This window comes from Palaemon carinicauda, chromosome 38 (assembly GCF_036898095.1).
Source record: "Palaemon carinicauda isolate YSFRI2023 chromosome 38, ASM3689809v2, whole genome shotgun sequence".
In the NCBI taxonomy this organism is placed as follows: Eukaryota; Metazoa; Arthropoda; class Malacostraca; order Decapoda; family Palaemonidae; genus Palaemon; species Palaemon carinicauda.
This window is the reverse complement of record NC_090762.1, coordinates 29,192,229-29,213,172: the sequence shown is the minus strand read 5'-3', so window position 1 is coordinate 29,213,172 and position 20,944 is coordinate 29,192,229. Positions and strand designations below refer to the sequence as shown.

The window sequence follows — 20,944 nt, the reverse complement described above, 5'->3', positions numbered from 1 at the left end:
CAACATTCCTATTTGAGTAACTCAATCAAAACGTAAAATGTGACATTGTAGATAAACTACTTAAAAGCATTTTTCTGATGCTTGCGGCATGTCTCCACATAGTGATAGCATTGATTAAACCACAATAGGTAACTGTTGCAGGGCATAGGTACTGTGGAGTTTTGTTAAGAATGTTTATTTTCTTTGGATAAGTTTCGTCTTCTCCCAAAACAAGTGGTCTGAATCAATAGTAAGTTCTAAACTACCCAGAAGTAAAAGCAACCGGTACAGTAAGAAAATATCTAGATTTTAAAGCTGTCTGAAGAGCTTTAGAATACACATCAAACTGGCTTTCACTAGCTACATGTCCAGTACAGTAATGAGCTAGTTGTAACTAATACCAGGGCAAAGGTATGAGAAAAAGAAAACTTTTCTAAGATTTCCTCTTCTTTAAGTTCCCCATTATTGAAGATATTGAACTCAAACAAGACATATGATAAATCTCGAGACTAAAAGATGAATGATAAAATACTTCTTGTCTTTTAGGCATAGAAACCAAGTCTGGAGATATTTGAGGCAGCAAATGTAACTATCGTATATGAATGATGGGCATCAAGAAGAGAAAATAAAGATAAATACAAATGATCTAAATATGAAAAAGGGAAAATTGTCCTAAAAACCTAAAAGTAAGTGCTATGAAGTGAATTTAAAATCAAAGATAAAATCATGGTGAAAAAATTCATAATCCTTGCATAAAGGAATAATAATTTTCATGTACAGCCTTTACCAAACATTTAATTTGATAATCAACAAAGAAAGGTTAAAGTCCTTCAAAGTCTTTTAAACATGCTTCCATAAAAATAAAACTATGAACAAAATATGAATCTTATAAGTCCTGACAAAATTCTAACTTTTTAAGATACACACTCACAAAGATTTTTTCTTTGGCACAAGACTGTGTTTGAAAATAAATGGGACTTTCAATTTCTTTGGAGCTACAGGTATGCCTGTTGCTTCCCCAGTTGGGTTTTTCATTCTAGACTGTTTGGTAAATTTGGGAGAAAATAGGAAACTACATACTTTACCTGATGAGGTGGTTGAAAATGAGGACTTAGAATCATTAGACACCCAAGATGAGTTTGAATCACATTTTAAACCCCCATCTTGTCCAACAAGAGATGTTTGAGCAACAGCAGTCCGATGGTGTACATCTGAGAGGGGCAGTCCACGTGTCATGACAGAATCCATTTCAGTACTATGATTACCATCATCTATGGTAACTGATGAGGGAATTTCTTCAAGAGAACTTGGCGAAGAAAATTTGGCATATCCCTCCTTTCCAACATTAGTTATAACATTCATTTGTGTAGCACTCATTGCAATTTCATTTTCTGGAATTAATACAGAGTGGGCATTATTAATTTTCACTTTCACTAATTTCACACCACCCAGGTCTGGGTGGCGATGTAGACCAACTGGAGATACAGAAGTTGAATTATGGGCATGAGTAACTGAAGTGCTGATACCTGATATTTCACTTGCTTGAGTTAGCCTTCGTGGAGTAACTGTCACTGACCCTGGAAACCTTGCAGGGGTTGGCACACAAATTAAAGGAGACTGACTTTCAACGGTTGTAGCCGAATGACTCGACACAAGGATCCGACTTCCAAGGCAAGATTCTGGTGATGAATAATCTGCATGACTAGGTGTCGAGGAACTGTTTCCACATGCTGTGAATGACCGACTATACGGGGAACGGGGTCTCATGGAATCGGAGCTCAACTGCACGTAAGAGGGTTGTTCTAATAGAAAAGAACTTTTTTGAGGACCCTGACTTTTCAATAATGGCAGTGAAGTTGACACAGGAACAAGAGTAGGGGTTTGTCCACCAGACACAACTAATGGACTGTTATATGTTATATATCTTTTACTTATTGATGCAGGATTAGAGGGTCCTGAGGAGTGAGATTCTGTTGCCTGATCTGCCCTTTTGTATAAAGGTGTTTGCATACCTTTATCTTTCAATTTTATAGGACTGCCCACTAAGGAAGCTGTTGTAAACATAGGTGTAGCAGCTGTTAAGTGGCTCAACTTCAAATTATTACCTGGTGGAACAATGTTATTGTAATTTAAACTATACCCTGGCCTTTGAGTGACCATACTTTGTGTTAAGATTATAGGTTCCGACTCATCTTCAAAGTCATCAACGTCTGACACAAGATCTACAAAACTTTTATCATCGTGGAAATCCTCACTCATGCCACCCTCATCACAATCTTTTGTAATATTTATGGGCGAAAATGGGAAAAATTTGTGTTCTTCATTAGAGGCATTTTCAGACCAAGAATCTTCTGATTTTGTAACAAATGAGTGAAATTCCAAAGGATCTCCATCGACCGATTCTATGCCGTTATCATTGCTATCCGACTCCCACATGCCTTGTAAATCCTTAATAACATCACTTGTACTATAAATTTTATTCTGAGGTGAATAGTCAGGTTTTTCTGTTTTTATGATTAACGGTATATTCTCTTCATCTGCTGAGTTATAATGAACATCATTTTTCACTTGCACTTGGTTCTTATCATGAATTGTAGAAGAAACTAAATTAATGTTGGATGTGTCTGTCCTAAGTTCAAAAGTGGTATTAGTATCACAAACAATTTCTGGCTCTTCAGTTTCTAAGACTGTAATCTCTACATCAACCTTATCTTCGTCTACAGTCTGTTTAACATGTTCAGGTAGAATAATTGATATCAGTTTCTTTTTCAGCCTGTCAAGTTTTCTTTCGTTACCTTGAATAGCTATCCAATTATTGTTTAATATCTTGAAGTGCTGGTTTTTATAAATATTCTCTCCTTTTAATTGGATATTCAAAGTTATAGTAGACTGTAAATTTTCTCGTTTGGTACGTTCCTCATTTTCTCTGGGTTTCAACTCAGGACAAGGTGGAATTTCATTTACTTCATCACGAACCATAACTGCACTAGCTTCTACTTTGACTGGAGGTAAACCAACTATTATTCTTGATAAGTCTACAGCGGACTCTTCATCTGGCTCCACTTTTTTAAGCTGTCTTCGTTTTCTTCGCTTTTCAATCAATTGTTCATCACTCACCTTCCTTTTTAAAGCTTGAAGACTTGTTAAAATATTATCAGCCTTATTTACTTCTACCGCTTGAGACAAGATTTTTCTCCTAGGTGGTCCTCGGACCCTTTTTGGCTTTGGAAGTACAGGAGGAACCTTAGTTAGAATCTCCAATTCATCTGACACTGGATCTGTACCATTTACAACTTTTTCATCCACAGCTGATGATTCACCCTCCTGTTCTTGCCACTGATCATTAAGGCTCTCATTATCTATAGCATCACTTGCTATTATTTGCTCATTTTCTTCTTCTACATTTCTTTTTATATATTTATGCACAACTCTCCTTTGAGATCTTCGTTGTGGTACCAAAGGTTTACTTAAAGTTTCTTTTATTGGTATTTTCATGAAATCTTGGACATCGCGGTTACTCATAGACGAGTCATTCTCATCTGACAGCCCCTGACGAAGTGATACCTGCTTGGTAGGTTTACCCCATACCTTTGCGGGCTCCCGGAAACATTTCTTTCTCAAATAATCACCACTGGTATCAGATTTCACAGCTTTCGCCATGATTTCAGCACGTCTAGCTCCTGCAAATAAATCGATAGCTTAATAAAAAAATATCCTAAAACAAAATGGTTGTTCAGAGTAAAAATAAAATATGACAGACATATCCCATCGGTGTACATTTTATTTAATCTTTTTCACCCCATGGTCTAACAACGAAAGCAGTTTTTAACTCTGGATAGATAAACTGGGGGGTCTGACAATGCATGACTGAGCTTTTGAAGGCTCCTGAACTTTTCTTTTGCCATATGTCTACTTTTCCCAGCATAAATTTCTATGTAAAAAATTCATCTATGGAAAATTAAACAAAAATTTTATCTTTTATCTACTACAACATAAAAGAAAAACCATAAAGTGCTGCTATCCACATCGATGGTCCATAAACTTTTTCAACATCCAGTACTTCTGGCCTTCAGATGCAGTAGTCGGCCTTTTTCATCCTTTTCTTTAGTATCTTAATACCTAGCTATCAAAACTGCTTCAAGTTGAAAATTTTTGTACAGATCAATAGGATGAAAATGAGATTGCTATGAAAATATTGTGAAAATTGACAGTTGTCAGTTTGACCTCATGGCAGAAAACTATAAAGAAAAATCACAAATTTGTAAGTAATTTGTACTTTTCATAACTATACAAAACTGAGTCCTTTACATACAATAGAAGTTAGAGTCTATGGCAGTTAAACTTTTATGACAAGGTGTAAACAAGTGGCCGGTAGCTATTGGCCAGGAGCGGGAAAGCCCCACCCCCCCACTTGGTCAACTGAGCACTCACTTTCCAGGGGGTAGGTGATGGTGGAAAAGTATGAACAAAGGACACAGGTTTGTATAATTAGGAAAGATACAATTTACTTCCAAATTTGTCAATTGTTCTTAAATAAACATAAACCATCATTCTTCACATAGGGGACTCATCCTTAGGTGGTGCAGAGTTAAGGTACTTTACACACCGTGCACTGGTGGTTGGTTTGACAATAACAGCGGGTCCACGGCCTGTGTAATAAAGGATGCAGAGCAGAAATTTGTGGTAACAGTAAGGCATATTGTATACAGTATATAAAAATAGGTTTGCTTCCTTACAACACAATCTTCATCTTAAAGAGTGGGGGAAATGACAATTCTACATTACCTAGTACAAATGCTACAGGCAAATAGGGGCTTATTTGCAAGCAAATCGATTCCAGCTGACAAGATTTCCAATGCTGTGCCCAAAGAGAGGGGAAGATGAAAAGGAAAAGGAAATGGCCAGTCATTCTTCACTTTCATCCCAGTCCTAATATGTTATCTCCATCCGATGCTAATGGTCCTGCAAGAGGAGCCAATGCAGCTATACCATAAGCTGTGCAACTAATACTGGTGTGTTAAGCCTTTCTCTGAAAGATGCTGGATAACCTCCACCCATTAGAAACAGACGATAGATCAGTACAGGAGATCTCTCGAGATTTCAAGCCCCTGCAGGTTAGAGAGTGAAACATGTTGCCAGGGGGAGGTGTTGCTTTTCTTTGTCGTTTCCTCTTCAAGATATTATTGGAATCAGCTCTAATTTAGATTAGTCCAGCTCTAGCTTCCTAGGTTCCGGATCTTGAAGTCTGTGCTCCTTGGCTGGTGATAGGGGGAAAACGCCCAAAAGTGCCTGTTGTTCCCGAGGTTGCGTTGCCTCAGGGCTCCTTCGTCTTGGGTCGGATGGAGGAGAGGTATAAATCGAGGAACTCGATGCCTCAAGCTGAATCTGCCGAAAGTACCGTCGTTCAATTAAATCATTACTGTATGCATGTTGCGTAAGATTTTTTATAATTCTGACCATCCTTTACATTCAGATCTTCCTGGACAGTTCCATACTGCTCATAATACTAGGTATGCAGTTAATTCTAATAGTCAGGCCTTCTCCATCATGAGGCTCAATACTACACAGTACTCTAGAAGTTTTATTCCAGCTGTGACCAAGTTGTGGAATGATCTTCCTAATCGGGTTAGTTGAATCAGTAGAACTTCAAAAGTTCAAGCTCGCAACAAATGTTTTATGTTGAACAGGCTCGCATAAGTCCTTTTACAGTTTATAAATTGAATATTTTTTAATGTTGTTAATGTTTTTAAAGTATTTTATTTTAATTTTCATTAATTCCTACATTGTTTATTTATTTCCTTATTTCGTTTCCTCACTGGGCTATTTTTCCCTATTGGAGCCCATGGGATTATAGCATCTTGCTTTTCCAACTAGGGTTGTAGCTTAGCTAGTAATAATAATAATAATATTAATAATAATAATCCTCGTCATTGTTACAGCTGTAGTTGGATTATTCCTAGGAGGCACCAGTGTGGTACCGGCTACCACTTACTGGACTACTCTGTCCAGCTCGTTGAACCATGGCGTGTCATTTCTGAAAGGAGGAAGACCCGATAGGGCACCTTAGAGAACTTGTGCTCTGGAGTTCGTTTCCGAGGAGCTCGGTTTGGAAGACCTATTACTGTAATATTAATCATCATTATTAATTATTAACCTTGTGACCTGTCGTCGTCATTTCTCCTGGGAGGAGTGCGCTTACGGTTTGCCGAGTGAAGGCGCACAGGTAGACTCTTGGGCTCTCCTCTGACCGTACGAACTGGGGATTGTGGACGAGCTACTGCTGGAAGGCGTTCTCTTGGCGAGACATGCTCTCCTTTCCTGGCAAACAGGTGATTTATGGTAAACAGGAGGGAGTGAGGTGGCATTCCCTTGCTCGTGATTGTGTGATGAAATAACCCACTCAAGCAGTGTTGACTTAAGGCTTGAAGTTTGATGTCTGTGCGAACACCCGGGTTAGCGTAGATTATATTCGGCATGCTTCTTCTTCGCATCTCAGTTGTGGTGTACACAACGATGTGTATGGCTTTCTTGCCAAACTGATGTCTACTATGCTACGAGAGTCAACTTCATCACATGCTGGAGTTGGCGAACACTCTGGTTCGTGTAAGACCTCATTGGAAAGATCGGAAAGAGCTCTCGCTCAATTCGGGTTTACCTGTTTACTTTCTGGGGCCAAGCGAGCGTCACTTGTCAATACTCCCACAGGAGTTAAGTGAGCAGTCCTGAGCAATCCAGCATTAAGATTTGCTACAAGTACAGGACGAGGAACACTGGATGATGAGATTGAGTACGACGAAGACAATGGCGAGGGATCGAGGCTGTGCCCAGCTTACACACTACCTTGTCTCACTCTGACAGGCTAGAAAAAGGCATGGACGAATTCAAAACCCTTTACGTCACGCCACATGAAGGAGCCACTCAGGGGAAGACCTAACTCGCAAACAAGAAAGATGCTCTCCCCTTGAGAAGGGCAGGACGACGCTTCGAACTTAGCAAACCCTCTACAGGTTGAGCGAAAGCGTCGTCATCATAATACTGATGAGTAAGACCAAGGTGAGGTCAAGCTCTGGGTCGGCCGCATTTAGCCTTCCTGACTGAGCCCTCTGAGGAGTGCTAGTCCAAACCCACTCTTGTACAAGTGCTGAGGCCACATGTTTGGCCCAAACAGTGACAAAGCAAGCAAGGAAACCAAACCAGGTCGGGACACCAGACACTGCTGGTGCAATATCTTTAGTCTCTGAGAGGAAGACGACGTCAACCTCTGAGGAAACCAGTATGTGCTTCCTCTGTACCCCTAACTGGACCAACTCCAGGAGACCTTCGTTGGAAGGGGGACTGACGATCCCTAATGAAAGCCAAAGATGAAGGCCGTCGTCAACGGAGAAAGACTCCCCTTTGGCAGAGGGTGGTGCTGCTTCGCTAGGGGAAGTGGTGGCATCCTCCAAAACTAAGGGTTGTCCGGGGGTAAAAAAGTCACCACTTCTACTCAAATGTTCCCCAGGGGAGACCAAACGAGCAGAAGTTCGCTTTCTAGGATGACCCCAAAGATGAAAAATCCCTCTAGGACTTCTTGTGGCATCTGTCAAATCTTGCCAAATCTCTCCCACTTAAAGATGGCCACTCCCGACACTGTGTGCAAGGTGAGTTCTACCTATAAGTGTGTCCTCTGCAGGCAGGGCACAAGGAGTGAGGGTGGGTCTTGACTGCAGACATAAAGGTGCCACATTGGCGCCCTTCAGGTCCTGGAAAAGTTCACATGCCAATCCTAAACAGCAACAGTCATACCTGCAAAGAGAAAAAGATTAGTCGAATAGCCAAAAGCAATGATAGAACATGGGTGTATTGAGCGGGGTAGCCGTTAGTAGCCTTAAACCCCCAATAATTCGCTAAGACTTACGGCTTTCTTCCAGTTTCTTCGCCAAAAGTATATTCCCTATAAAGAGCGAAAAGGTTTGTATTTAGTGACGGAACAATTAAAATTTTAGGTGTGATTCTTGATTGCAAATTTACTTTTGAGAGACACATTCAATCTGTTTCTTCAATTGCACAAAAAATTGGCTTATTGAGAGTTTTCAAAGATTTTTGGTGATCAATCTATTCAGAAATGTTTTAATTCTTTTACTCTTGTTTTGTTTTGATTATTTCTTTCCCGTCTGGTCATCAGCAGTTCAATTTGTTGGACAATCATTTGCATTTTATTAAATTTCTCATTCCTGATGTGGATATTAATCTCTGGCACCATCGTTCAGTTAATTCTGACCAATTTTTGCATTTGGACTATCCTGTATATAATATCTAGTATACAGTTAGTTCTAATAGGCTTGCCGTCTCCATCATAAGGCTCAACTCTATGCAGTATTCTAAAAGTTTTATTCAACTTGTGACCATATGCCAGATAGGGCAATTGAATTGGTGAAAGAAGATCAAACTTGCTGCGAATATTTTTATGTTGACCAGGCTGACAAGTCTCTCATAATTTATATATTACAATATCTATTTTAAAGTTATTACTGATCTTATGAAATTTTATATTCTTTATTCAATAGCTTTCATATAGAGTAGTTTATTTATTTACTTATTCCATTTCCTCACTGGACTATTTTTCCTTGTTGGAGCTCTTTGGTTAATGGCTTCCTACTTTTCCAACTAGGGTTGTGGCTTAGCTAGTAATAACAAAAATTATGGATGAAGCTGCAAAATATGTGGAAAAAAGGTTATATTGTCTTTTAAAAGATGGAATAGCAAAATGCAAAGAATTAGAAATCATTGCAAGAAAATCAAAGTCAATGGTGATTGGTGAAGAAGCATGAGGAAGGAGTCAGAAAACCATCAGTTGGATCGTGTGAACTCACTTCTATATACTGAACATAACTAACACTGTCACAAATATTGATAAATTTTGCAAAATGCAAACAAGAAGAACAATTAGTAAAAAGAGCAAAGGGAACCACATCCTGCGTTTCAAAAGGAGTAAAAAGCTATAGAAGATAAAACTCAAGCCCAGGGAAAATCAGACAATTTATTAAAATTTATAGAAAAAAACAATTATGGGCACATATGAATACAATGGAAATTGACATGGGATACTTCAAACACATTACCAAGTCTTATGGTAGTAAAACATGTGTTAGGATAGGAAATAAAGTGAGCGATTGGTTTCCGGTGAGAGTGGGGCTGAGACAGGGATGTGTGATGTCGCCGTGGTTGTTTAACTTGTATGTTGATGGAGTGGTGAGAGAGGTGAATGCTCGAGTGCTTGGACGAGGATTAAAACTGGTAGACAAGAATGACCATGAATGGGAGGTAAATCAGTTGTTGTTTGTGAATTATACTATACTGGTTGCAGACGCAGAAGAGAAGCTTGGCCGGTTAGTGACAGAATTTGGAAGGGTGTGTGAGAGAAAGAAGTTGAGAGTTAATGTGGGTAAGAGTAAGGTTATGAGATGTACGAGAAGAGAAGGTGGTGCAAGGTTGAATGTCATGTTGAATAGAGAGTTACTTGAGGAGGTGGATCAGTTTAAGTACTTGGGGTCTGTTGTTGCAGCAAATGGTGGAGTGGAAGCAGATGTACGTCAGAGAGTGGATGAAGGGTGCAAAGTGTTGGGGGCAGTTAAGGGAGTAGTAAAAAATAGAGGGTTGGGCATGAACGTAAAGAGAGTTCCATATGAGAAAGTGATTGTACAAACTGTGATTTATGGATCGGAGTTGTGGGGAATGAAAGTGACGGAGAGACAGAAATTGAATGTGTTTGAGATGAAGTGTCTAAGGAGTATGGCTGGTGTATCTCGAGTAGATAGGGTTAGGAACGAAGTGGTGAGGCTGAGAATGGGTGCAAGAAATGAGTTAGCAGCTAGAGTGGATATGAATGTGTTGAGGTGGTTTGGCCATGTTGAGAGAATGGAGAATGGCTGTCAGCTAAAGAAGGTGATGAATGCAAGAGTTGATGGGAGAAGTACAAGAGGAAGGCCAAGGTTTGGGTAAATGGATGGAGTGAAGAAAGCTCTGGGTGATAGGATAGATGTGAGAGAGGCAAGAGAGCGTGCTAGAAATAGGAATGAATGGCGAGCGATTGTGACGCAGTTCCAGTAAGCCCTGCTGCTTCCTCCGGTGCCTTAGATGACCGCGGAGGTAGCAGCAGTAGGGGATTCAGCATTATGATGCTTCATCTGAGGTGGATAATGTGGGAGGGTGGGCTGTGGCACCCTAGCAGTACCAGCTGAACTCGGTTGAGTCCCTTGTTAGGTTGGAGGAACGTAGAGAGGAGAGGTCCCCTTTTCTGTTTCATGTGTTTGATGTCGGCAACCCCCCAAAATTGGGGGAAGTGCCTTGGTATATGTATGTATGATGGGAGCATGAATGCCAAATGTTGTCAAGTATTCAAAACTGCTAAAAAAAAAGAGAGAGAGAGAGAGAGAGAGAGAGAGAGAGAGAGAGAGAGAGAGAGAGAGAGAGAGAGAGAGAGAGAGAGAGAGAGAGAGAGAGAGAGAGAGTGTGTGTGTGTGTGTGTGTGTGTGTGTGTCGCAACACAAGATGAAAAAAATGAAGCAACCAAGTTTTATGGATTCTGTACATGCATAGAATAAATATTAAAAATCAAATAGAACTCTCGATTTACCATTAATTTAATTTTTGCATGCAATTTTAAATGCTAAAAACTTACCTATGGAAGAATCATTTTTTTCAGACTCGGTAGGAGGTAAAACCTTAGCTGTAGGAGGATCATTCAACCTTAATATGGAAAGTGTTTCCTCCTTTAACTTTTTAACCAACTCTTTAACTTCTTCTGTAATGGAGGCTTCAACAAATGAAAGTAATTTTTCTGCTTCTTTTCCATCACCTGTTGGAATATGATTCAATTAATTATGAATTAAATATTTGGGCACTGGAATCAATGTAGAAAAACAGAATTCTAATAAAAAATAAATCTATTCTTATCCTCACAAGATGATCAAATTGCTTCTCTCGGAAAGCTCAGTTATAAAGACATTTACAAAAACTAAAAAAATATCTACTTTTCTTTCAATAAAATTATGCCTCTTATGAAGGAATGACACAATTTAGCCAATATTGGCAACCTCCAATGGTTTGTTCTAGCCACGAATCCCTTATCATTTCAGTCTTTAAGTAGAAACTCTTGTATTCCATGTACTCTTGACATTATAAGTTATAAGGGAGGAGGGTAGGCATGTAATAAATATCAGGTAAACATAGAAAAGTAAAATTTTATCATTAAAATTCTGTTTATCTATATGACCCTCTTCTGATATTCATACTGCTACCTCTCAGACAATGATGAAGGTGAGTGGGCAGGGAAGGAAAGGGATTGGTCATCCATGTACAGTATTTACAATAATAAAAATAATAAAACATTCCAGACACACAAGTAGTTTTGATTATGATAAAAAATCCATCCAAAAATACACATTCAAATATGGGACTCTAGATTATTTTCTGCTGATTTATATAACCCCATTGCCATTTAATGAAAATTATGTTATTAGATTACATTGCCAGCAGCCACTATAGGACTAACAACCCAATAATCTTGATAAAAAAACTAAGATTCTTCAAGATAAAACTTAGCTAAATTTGAACTGATATGTAATTGAACTGCCATAAAAAGTCCTTTACAAAGAAAGATATCAGCATTAATGGAAAATATATCTGCACTTTTCATAGCATAAACCCTAACCGTCAGGGCTTTCATTAGACAATGATTGTTTGAGAGCTTCCGTGACCAAACCTTCAACAAAGAAGGACCAAGCATCTCTAGATAAAAGTTGATTTGTTATTCTAATGTTACATAAAAAAATGGTAGGTTGGCCAGGGCACAAATCACCCGTTAAAATACAGTACTACTGCTAGAGTTATGGGTCCTTTGACTGGTCAGACAGTACTACATAGGATCCCTCTCTCTGGTTACGGCTCATTTGTCTTTACCTACATATGCATCAAATAGTCTGGCCTATTCTTTCCACATTTTCCTTTCTTCATACACCTGACAACACTGAAATTACCAAACAATTTTTCTTAGCTCAAGGAGTTAACTACTGCACTGTACTTTTTCAGTGCCTATTTTCTTCTTGGTAAGAGTAGCAGAGACTCTTCACATATGGTAAGCAGCTCTTCTAGAAGGACACTCCAAAATCTAACCATTGTTCTCTAATCTTGGGTAGTGTCATAGCCTTAGTACCACAGTCTTCCACTGTCTTTGGTTAGAGTTCTCTTGCTTGAGGGTACATTCAGGCACACTATTCTGTCTTATTTCTCTTTCTCTTGTATTTCAATGTTGTTCCTGTTCTCTAAATATTTTACTTTAATTTCTAATTGCTTCTCTTTTAGTTTACTTATTTCCTTTCCTCACTGGGCTATTTCCCTGTTGGAGCCCTTGGGCTTATAGCATACTGCTTTTCCAACTAGGGTTGTATCTTAGCAAGTAATAATAATGATAATAATAATAATAATAATAATAATAATAATAATAATAATAATAATAATAATAATAGAATTGTTCAAATAATGCTCAATGACTCTTACTGGATAAATACACCTATTTTCTGATATAATGCTCTCATCCCTTTCCAGAGGAGATTTGAAAGAATTGAGGCAAACTCTAAGTCCTAAAATAAAAATTTGAAAATTAATACAATTTCAAATGAGACAGGTCTTCAGTGTGAGCTGGAATGGCCTTTGAAATTGTTTACAAGGCTAACGACAGGTGGTGAGTGCAGACAAGAAGGGGCCTTGCCCCTCCACCTATTGGAGAATCTTCACTTTGACCTTTCAGCTAAGGACTTGAGGGGTGCTTGAGGTTGGAAGTTCAACTTAAAGGACTCATACTTGTATGGCTAAGAAAAATCAGGAATTTTTAAAGTAATTTATATTTTTCCTAGCTATACAAGCCCGAGTCCTTTAATTAGGGAGACTGGTTCAGTGCATGAGATGGAGACGGTCGTTATAAACTTGAAAACGAGCTGGTAAAGGGTGAGGAGTGTGAAGCAACACTCTCTTTCTGAGCTAGAGAACTTTACTTTAGACCTCTCGGATAAGAACTGAGAGGGGTGGTTGGAGGAGGAAAATTGGGTTAAAGGTCTTACGTTTGTATAGCTTTGAAAAATCAAATTTTGATTTGTTCCTATGTAATATGCAAACCCTCATTCCTTAATTAGGGAGACTCGCTGTTTGGTAGATTGGAAGTCCCCTGAAAACCAAAATGGAAGGTTCATTTCCTTCCATGGAAGTGATCACCACTTGTTCAGTAAAGGAGCTAAGTGGTGACCCCAGAAACATCTACCTGTCTTTCATAGGGGTGAAAGGCTAACGGGGCCTGGCTTATACATGGGTGCATGTACTCAATCAAAACAGAGAAACCCTTCGCCCAAAGGGGATATCGGATTGGAAAGATATACCTATATGATGATCTATGGGTTGGTATAAATTCCACCATTTTCCTCATTAAGGGGGCATGGAAGAGATACTTGATTACATATAAAGAATGGAGATCTAAAGTTTAACTTATCATCATCAGGTCCAATCCAGCACATAATCAATTGACTGCTTAATCCCCGAAAGGGAGGGGGGGGGCAAAAAAAAATTAAGAAAAACCACTTATTCTACCATTCATTTCAGACTTTCATATTAACACGTTACTATAGACGAGATGCATTCTGTCCTGTGTGGGAGCTGGTCTGGTTAAACAACTACTTGAGCAGCCACCGCAGGACCAAGCACAAAGGTATCAAGAGCCTTGTGGGTACAGTATACTCACGTAGATAAAAGGGCGTAAAAGTAGTATGTCTATTTCAGACTGTGACTTTGATCAGTTGGTCCACAGACAGGTGGGTCCAATGTCCCTGACTTCATGAGCCATGGTCATAGATGGTGCCTCGACTCTCTCCTGCAAGTGCTAATAAAAATTCTCTGACACTTAGGCCTGAGGTGTCGGATCCTTTTCAGATAGCATCACAGAGCCCTCAAGAGACACAAAAGCATCTCTTCTCAATCACTATGCTTCCCGAAGGTAGGGTATAGAGAAGGACTCAGACTTGGGGGTTATGAACTGCTGAGTCCTGGGTTTTGGCCATGAATTCTGGCACAAACCTGAAGAACTCAAGCGAGTTTGTGTAACTCTCCTACTCTCTTTGCCGGTGCTAAGGATAGCAAAAAGACAGTCTTAAGAGTCAGATCCCTGTCTAACGACTTCCTCAAAGGCTTGTACGGGGTATGCATAAGGGCCCTGAGAAACAAAATTGCATTCCACTCCAGAAGCCTGAGCTCCAGGAATAGGCAAGACTGCCCAGAGCTCCTACGAGCATAGACAGCTACAACGAAGCTGAAAGGTCTTTACTCTTCAGTCAATAGACCATGATCAAGGCCAAATAGTTTTTGATAGCCACAACTGAGACTAACCATATATATATTATTATTATTATTATTATTATTATTATTATTATTATTATTATTGTATTTTCATGATAAAATAAATTTTTGAATATACTTACCCACTGGATATATAATGGCTAAAGTCCCTGACGCCTCGGCAGGAAATTCAAAATCTCTTGCGCAGCTTAGCACAGATATGCCAGATGTACCCCAGCGCCCTCGCGGTACAACAGGTAGAACTATACTCAACCAATTCAGATTTTCCATGCCCCATGGTCTCTAGAGGGGAGGAGGGTGGGTCTAAAACTTATATAACCAGCGGGTAAGTATATTAAAAAATTTATTTTATTATGAAAATATAATTTTAAATATAAAACTTACCCGCTGGTTATGTAATGGCTGATTGACACCCATTGGTGGCGGGTCAGAACAGCTGCATAATTGGAAATTCACTTAAGAGTTACATAAACAACTTAAGCAGTTCTAACCTGATAAGGAAGCTGATAACAATGCTCTGCCTCATTTTGTCTGTTATCCCTAGGAGATCCAGTGATCCACTCGGGGCTGATGATCTCTAGGAGCTGTCAAACGGTACAACCACCTATAACATGACAGGACCTCAACTAATACCCTTGTTCCGGGCGCTCTCTAGGAACAAAATGACCACCTGACTAGGTCAAAGATTGTGGAAGATTGCCGACCAATCTTCACGTACCGTCATAAAAATATATATAACAGTTCCAAGAGAAGAACAGGGGTACTATGAATTTAGGGAAATGTAGTGGAGAATGTTTCACCTACTGCTGCACTCATTGTTGCAAGTGATCCCAAAACGTAGACGTCTTCATAAAGAGACTGGACACGGTAAAAGTAATGCAAGGCGAATACAGGATTACCCCTTCACAAGGCTGTATACGCGATGCTTTGCAGAGAACAGTTTAGTTTAAAAGTTACAGAAGTTTCTACAGCTCTAACTTCGTGAGTCTTTACTCTTTCAACATCTTATGATCTGTCACCCAACCGTGTGGAAGAACCTTTGTAATCAAAGTCTATACGAGATGATAGAATGTTTTAGACATGGATAGCGCAGGCTTCTTGACCGTGCACCCAAGAGTTATGAATAAACTCTTAACTTCTTTGTTCTTGTCCCAATAAAACTTTGTTTTAATCAGGCAAAAAACTCTTCTCAGCCCATCCCAAACCAAATTCGAGAGAATAGTGATCCCGAAAGATTTAGGCTATGGATTAGAAAGATGTTTGTTAATGACCAAGAATCCAGGTTGTAAGGTACCTATGGCTTAACCAATGTGAAGTCATTGTTCTTGCTAAATGAGTGAACTTCACTGACTCTCAACTATGGTAGACTTACTCAGAAAGTCTCCATATTTAGGCCTTAAAAAGAAACCAAGTGTAAAGGGTCGGATCTGTCACTACCGCCAAACTCCAGAAACGAACCCTAAATTTCAGGCTGGCGCATCTTGCTGATGCCTCCAAGTCCTCTCAAATGATCTGAGAAGATCTATAAGGTCTCTATTTGATAGATCCAATCTTCTGCGTCTGAAGACAGATGCCCGCATACTCCTGTACCCTTTGATGGTCGAGGAGGAAAGAAAATGTGTTTTTTTCTAAGGTCCAAGAAAAAATAGGCCACTTGTGTTAGAGTTACCTAATGGAGAGCCAGCTCTAGCTCTACACCATTCCATAAAACACTCTAATTGGGTTGGAAAACCTTGAGGCAAATGTCCTTTGTACAAGCGAAACCCTCAGCTGTCTCCTTCGAACAACCCTCTAGATCTTAGGGGTTTTCCGAAATACTGGAGGCAGCTAGAACTAAAGCTTGAAGGTATAACATAAAACGTTCGTGATTCTGACACGGGGAAAAGGACTAAAGACATGCTTCCAGCATGCACCCAGCATGGTCCCAGCATGAGTCCAGTATGGTTCCAGCATGCTGCTTACACTCATGTCGTGAGAGAGAATCACGATCTAGAACCGCCTCCCAAAACTCGTCCATATTGGTCGCAAGAAACCGATATTAAAGCTAGGCTTGTTGAAAAGAAGCATCAACAACGTGAACCTCATGCTGTGAGGTTAAGACCTGATCGTGTGTAATCAGCGAGTGTTCAACAAACTAAATGCCAAAGCTTGACACGAAGGAGCGTTAGCTGCGAGGCCAGAGAGACGCGAAGGAGAGACAATAGTCTGTTTATACTGCTGTGAGAAAAAAGACTTGACTATATGCGTCTAGCATGCTACCATAATGTCGCATGTGCTTGCATTGCCGTAAGGTATCAGCATGCTGTATGCGTTCACCTTGTCGTGTGGATACAGCGCTGTGTGTGTGCCCCGCTTGTTGTAAATCTACAGCGTGCTGCGTGGAGGCGACAGCATCGCGTCCGGTCATTGACGGAAAGACGGAACTGATTGCCGAGAGTTGTCCGTGTGTAGGATGCGTCTGCATGAGTGAGAGTCACACGTCCCGCAGACCGCAAAAATGGGACAACTTGTTGAAAGGATCAACTTTGACTGTCAGCGTCCAACATACGACCAGACTGGCGTCTGCGTCTGTGACTGCGTGAGGGAGAGACCAGAACTTGCGTCTGTGACTGCGTGAGGGAGAGACCAGAACTTGCGTCTGTGTCTGCGTGACATCTGCCGTAAAAGAGACCAGACTACTACAAGCACCCGCTCTAACGCTTCTCGTAACACGAGCATATCTCTGCGAGGAAGCGTTACTAAGCATAGGAGAACTATGTCTTCTGACACTAATCGGAAAAACATTTCTTTGATCTATGGTAGTCCTTAGACTCTTTAAGAGAAAATTTTCTCCCCACGAGAATCGTAAACGCTAAACACAGATGAAATAGACCTCTTTTAGCTCAGACCAAATCTACACTCGCGAGGTAGCAAGTGCGCCAACTCAAACATGGGCAAAGGCCGGGAGAGAACATCAACCACAGTCCTGTGAGCGACCTGGGAGAGTCCCTATGACATTTCAAGCGCGCCTTGTGCGCGAATTGAACGTATCCAATGCTGTGAGATACCGTCAACAGTAGTCTCTAGACCTCAGAAGAAAGTAATAGACCTTTCTCCAAACTGGGGGAGGGGAAGAAGTGTGAACAGAAGCAAACTGAGCACCTTTTCCCAAAAAGAACTGTGTCTTACACGATTCTGGTGCTGACACGTCGCCTTCTTCCGAAAAGAAAAAACTTCTGGCGAATGTTAGATACTGCAGGATAAGTTAATAGAAAACATACAACTCCTGAAAGGTCTAGGACAAATTGATTGGTGACTACTAAGTCTAGGTTTTGCGTCCTTCAATGAGGACAAAGTCTTTCCTCCCTGAAAGTGAGTCAGATTCCAGAGGAAGAGCTAGGATTGTATGTGACTTGTCTGACTTCCGCTTCTCTCGCGGAAGAAAAGAAACACTCAATTGCTTCCTGTTTAAGCATCAAAACACGTTTGCTGCGAAGGTAAGTTCTTTTCGCGTGCATACATGACGAGTATGGTAGACAGGGAAAACGTAGAATGTCATTCTCGTTAGGGAACTGCATTCTAATACTGTATGCAGAAAACAGTTACAAGATCCATGATACCATAACGATGACGAACTGATTGCTTCAAGACATTCCAACTTCGCTCTTTTTAAGATACTTTGTCACATGGTTGTGATGTCATAGCTTGCCAATCATAGGCGAAGAAAAGAGCATTACTTCATCATTCCAAAGTGGAGAAAGAACGTCTTGGACTGCATCAACAATATCGCTCGGCGGAACAGACGTTTAATGAACAAGGTCCGCGAAGAACCTCAGCCTACTGACCTTCCTTCTCCCAAGGGTTGGAACGTAAGGAAGAGATATAGGACTAGGGGCAAGGTGAACACGAACAAGCACCTCCAGAGCACTGCGCTATGTTTACGAGTCACTAACAAGAGCGGTTTAAAAACATAATACATTAAATCATAAAAGATCTGCCCGTGGTGGGAGATATACTTTTACGTTCTATTCTCACAAAGGCCTTAATGCCCTTTCTGTTGTTGCAGCTGCAAGCGCTGTATCAATCTCTACAGTAAGGTTCGTTATTTTTCTGAGAATGATTTAATGTTAATTCATTTATTTATTTTACCATTAATTTACTAGGTCATCGTTCCCTAAAGGAGCCCTTTGGGTTAAAGCATCTTGCTTTCCCAACTAGGGTTGTAGCTGGCTAGTAATAAAAATAAAATAAAATAAATAGCGACACCATCAACTCAACTAGCGAAAACTCTGAAGTCGGAACAAGGAGCAGCAGGTAAAAAATATGAGGGAAACTCTTTAGAAAAATTCTCATGAGTTTCTGAAAGTTATTCCCTTCCTTTTACAATCTCTATCCTAGGAAGAGAAGTCTTGATTCTTAGGAATCCACTCCTTATGATTCTGAATTCAGACCTCAATACTTAGAGGTTTTAATTCTACAGTAGTTCTCACAACCAAGAGTTAGCCCAGCAGGCCTTGGTCCGAGAATATAATATCTTTCTAGTTAAGATTTATTTCTTAATATAGCGCCTGGAGCAACAATAACTTAACACTAGACGTTCATGGTCAGGTGGACACCAAAGTCTATTGTCATAGGTAGCGAAGCGTCCACCCCGACGCTGGAGCGTCCACACTGATGCTGAAGCACCCACACTAGTGCTGAAGCGTCCACACTGACGCTGAAGCGTCCACACTGGCGCTGAAGCCTCCATACTGACGCTGAAGTGTCCATACTGACACTGAAAGCGTCCACACTGGTGCTGAAGCGTCCACACTGACGTGGCGCTTCGCTCCATTCTGTCGACGTTCCGTTTCCGTTACCGCACCGCTCCGATGACGCTTCGCCAGCTCTGCTGCCTGGCGAACGTCGGCGTGTCTGTATAGACTGATACTAGGTGCTAAGAGCAGTCGGTTTACGTTGAGCAGGTAATTGAAGTAAAGCATCCACTTTCCCCCACCATTGAACATTGCGGTTGGTAGGCCGCCTGCGCGACAACGAGTCCTCACCGTTAAAGACAGGTCACCTGTGCGACCGTGTCAAAGACCGGAATCGAGACACCCAACCGCACTGTTAACGGCAGGATGAAAAGACTGCATAAATGAAGATAGAAGGTGTTTCATGCCTAACTACAAAGATCACGGATCAACCTTAGGCAAAACGTATTCAGCATTATCTTCGTCGATCCATAGCGCTTGCCACTGTCGAGAGACGACACCCGTCAGGTGGAGGTGGCGGCACTGCATCTGCGCCGCACGAAACGTAACACACGCAGAACGAATCTAATTTTGTTTTCAGCTTAGCGCCTTTGAAAACACTAATAACTCGATTTATCTATAGCGAGGGTGAGCGTTATGGTGATCGACAGATAACGCTCGAGAGGACTTCAGTTCGGGTCTTAAAAGACTGTAACGGCTGGTTACCCTCTCGATTCCTTTCGCCGTTCGACTTAACTTCTCCCCTGGGTCCGGGAGCTCGACAGAGGTCTACGGCTAGGATAACGACAGGTCCGAATAGAAGCACTCTCCACTGAATAAAATTCACTGCACAATTTATCACTAAAAAATTTGCACTTTACTCTTTGGCACAAAGATAGTTTCATAATTACCTGAAAACCAAAGTATACACTAGCTCAAAGGAAATGAACTCCGTAGGGAGAGACTTATAATTCTGTCACTGGACAATTGTTTGAATGGGAATGCAAAAGTACAGAATCTCATATAAATGTAACAAAATATTAAATATCAAATATTACCTTAATAGATATATTTATAAATCAAAATAACCCCTTAAATTAAGGGGTTCCAATAGAAGATGCATCATCACTCCCATCATTGGAACATCTACAAATAATATACAAACAATTTTAGTATTCCGAAAACCACCAAAGCAACAACGATACGTAGAATCGTGCGCTACGACGATTGTCAAGAATACTGCATCGTATAAAATAAACTGAACTGTAACTTCCTTTAATCTCTGACTAAGGAAAAAATACTGAAAGGACCAATTAATTGCAAAATAAAATGTTCCTTTTATAAAGTACAATTTAAAAACTTGAGAAGTAAGAAAAAAGTACTATTCATAAAATCGCTACAATATATTGTAACATCGTAACGATACTGACTACTACGTAACAAAAATAAACTGAACGCTAGTTAATCTTTGCAACAGATCGAAAATTATCTAAAGAAAACTATTAACCCTTTTACCCCCAGGTTATTTGGAAATTTCCAACCCTTAACCCCAAAGGGGTTATTTTTTTCCCCAGCACATTTTGCAGTATATTTCTTTTAAATTGCTCTAACAGTCTTAATTTTTGTCATAGAGAGGTCAGGTTGGTCTCATTCTCTTGGAAAATGCCTGAATTTTCTCAAAAAATTATCAAAAATATGAAAAAAAAAAATTTTATGGCATGGGGGTAAAGGGATGGCTTTTGTGAAACGTACCAGTACGTCCTTTGGGGGTAAAAGGGTTAAAAGGATAAAATTTTCTCAAAATAATTCTTCTAATTTAATTTATAACTTAATACTCTAAAAGCATATTCACTTATCTTCTTTGTAAAAAGCAA

The 20,944-nt window shown here is 40.1% G+C and overlaps 1 protein-coding gene across 2 annotated transcripts in view; it reads right to left on the bottom strand.

The window, feature by feature from the left end:
• Positions 1-247: 247 nt before the first annotated feature.
• Positions 248-20,944, bottom strand: part of LOC137630515 (uncharacterized) — a 155,328-nt gene continuing 134,631 nt past the window's right edge. For both annotated transcript variants that reach the window (XM_068362023.1, XM_068362024.1), the window contains exons 8-9: positions 10,640-10,816; positions 248-3,659 (exon numbers count right to left, since the gene is read on the bottom strand). In XM_068362023.1, the coding sequence (XP_068218124.1) occupies positions 907-3,659; positions 10,640-10,816 (2,930 nt within the window). In that variant the 3' untranslated portion in view covers positions 248-906. The remainder of the gene's footprint in view (positions 3,660-10,639; positions 10,817-20,944) is intronic.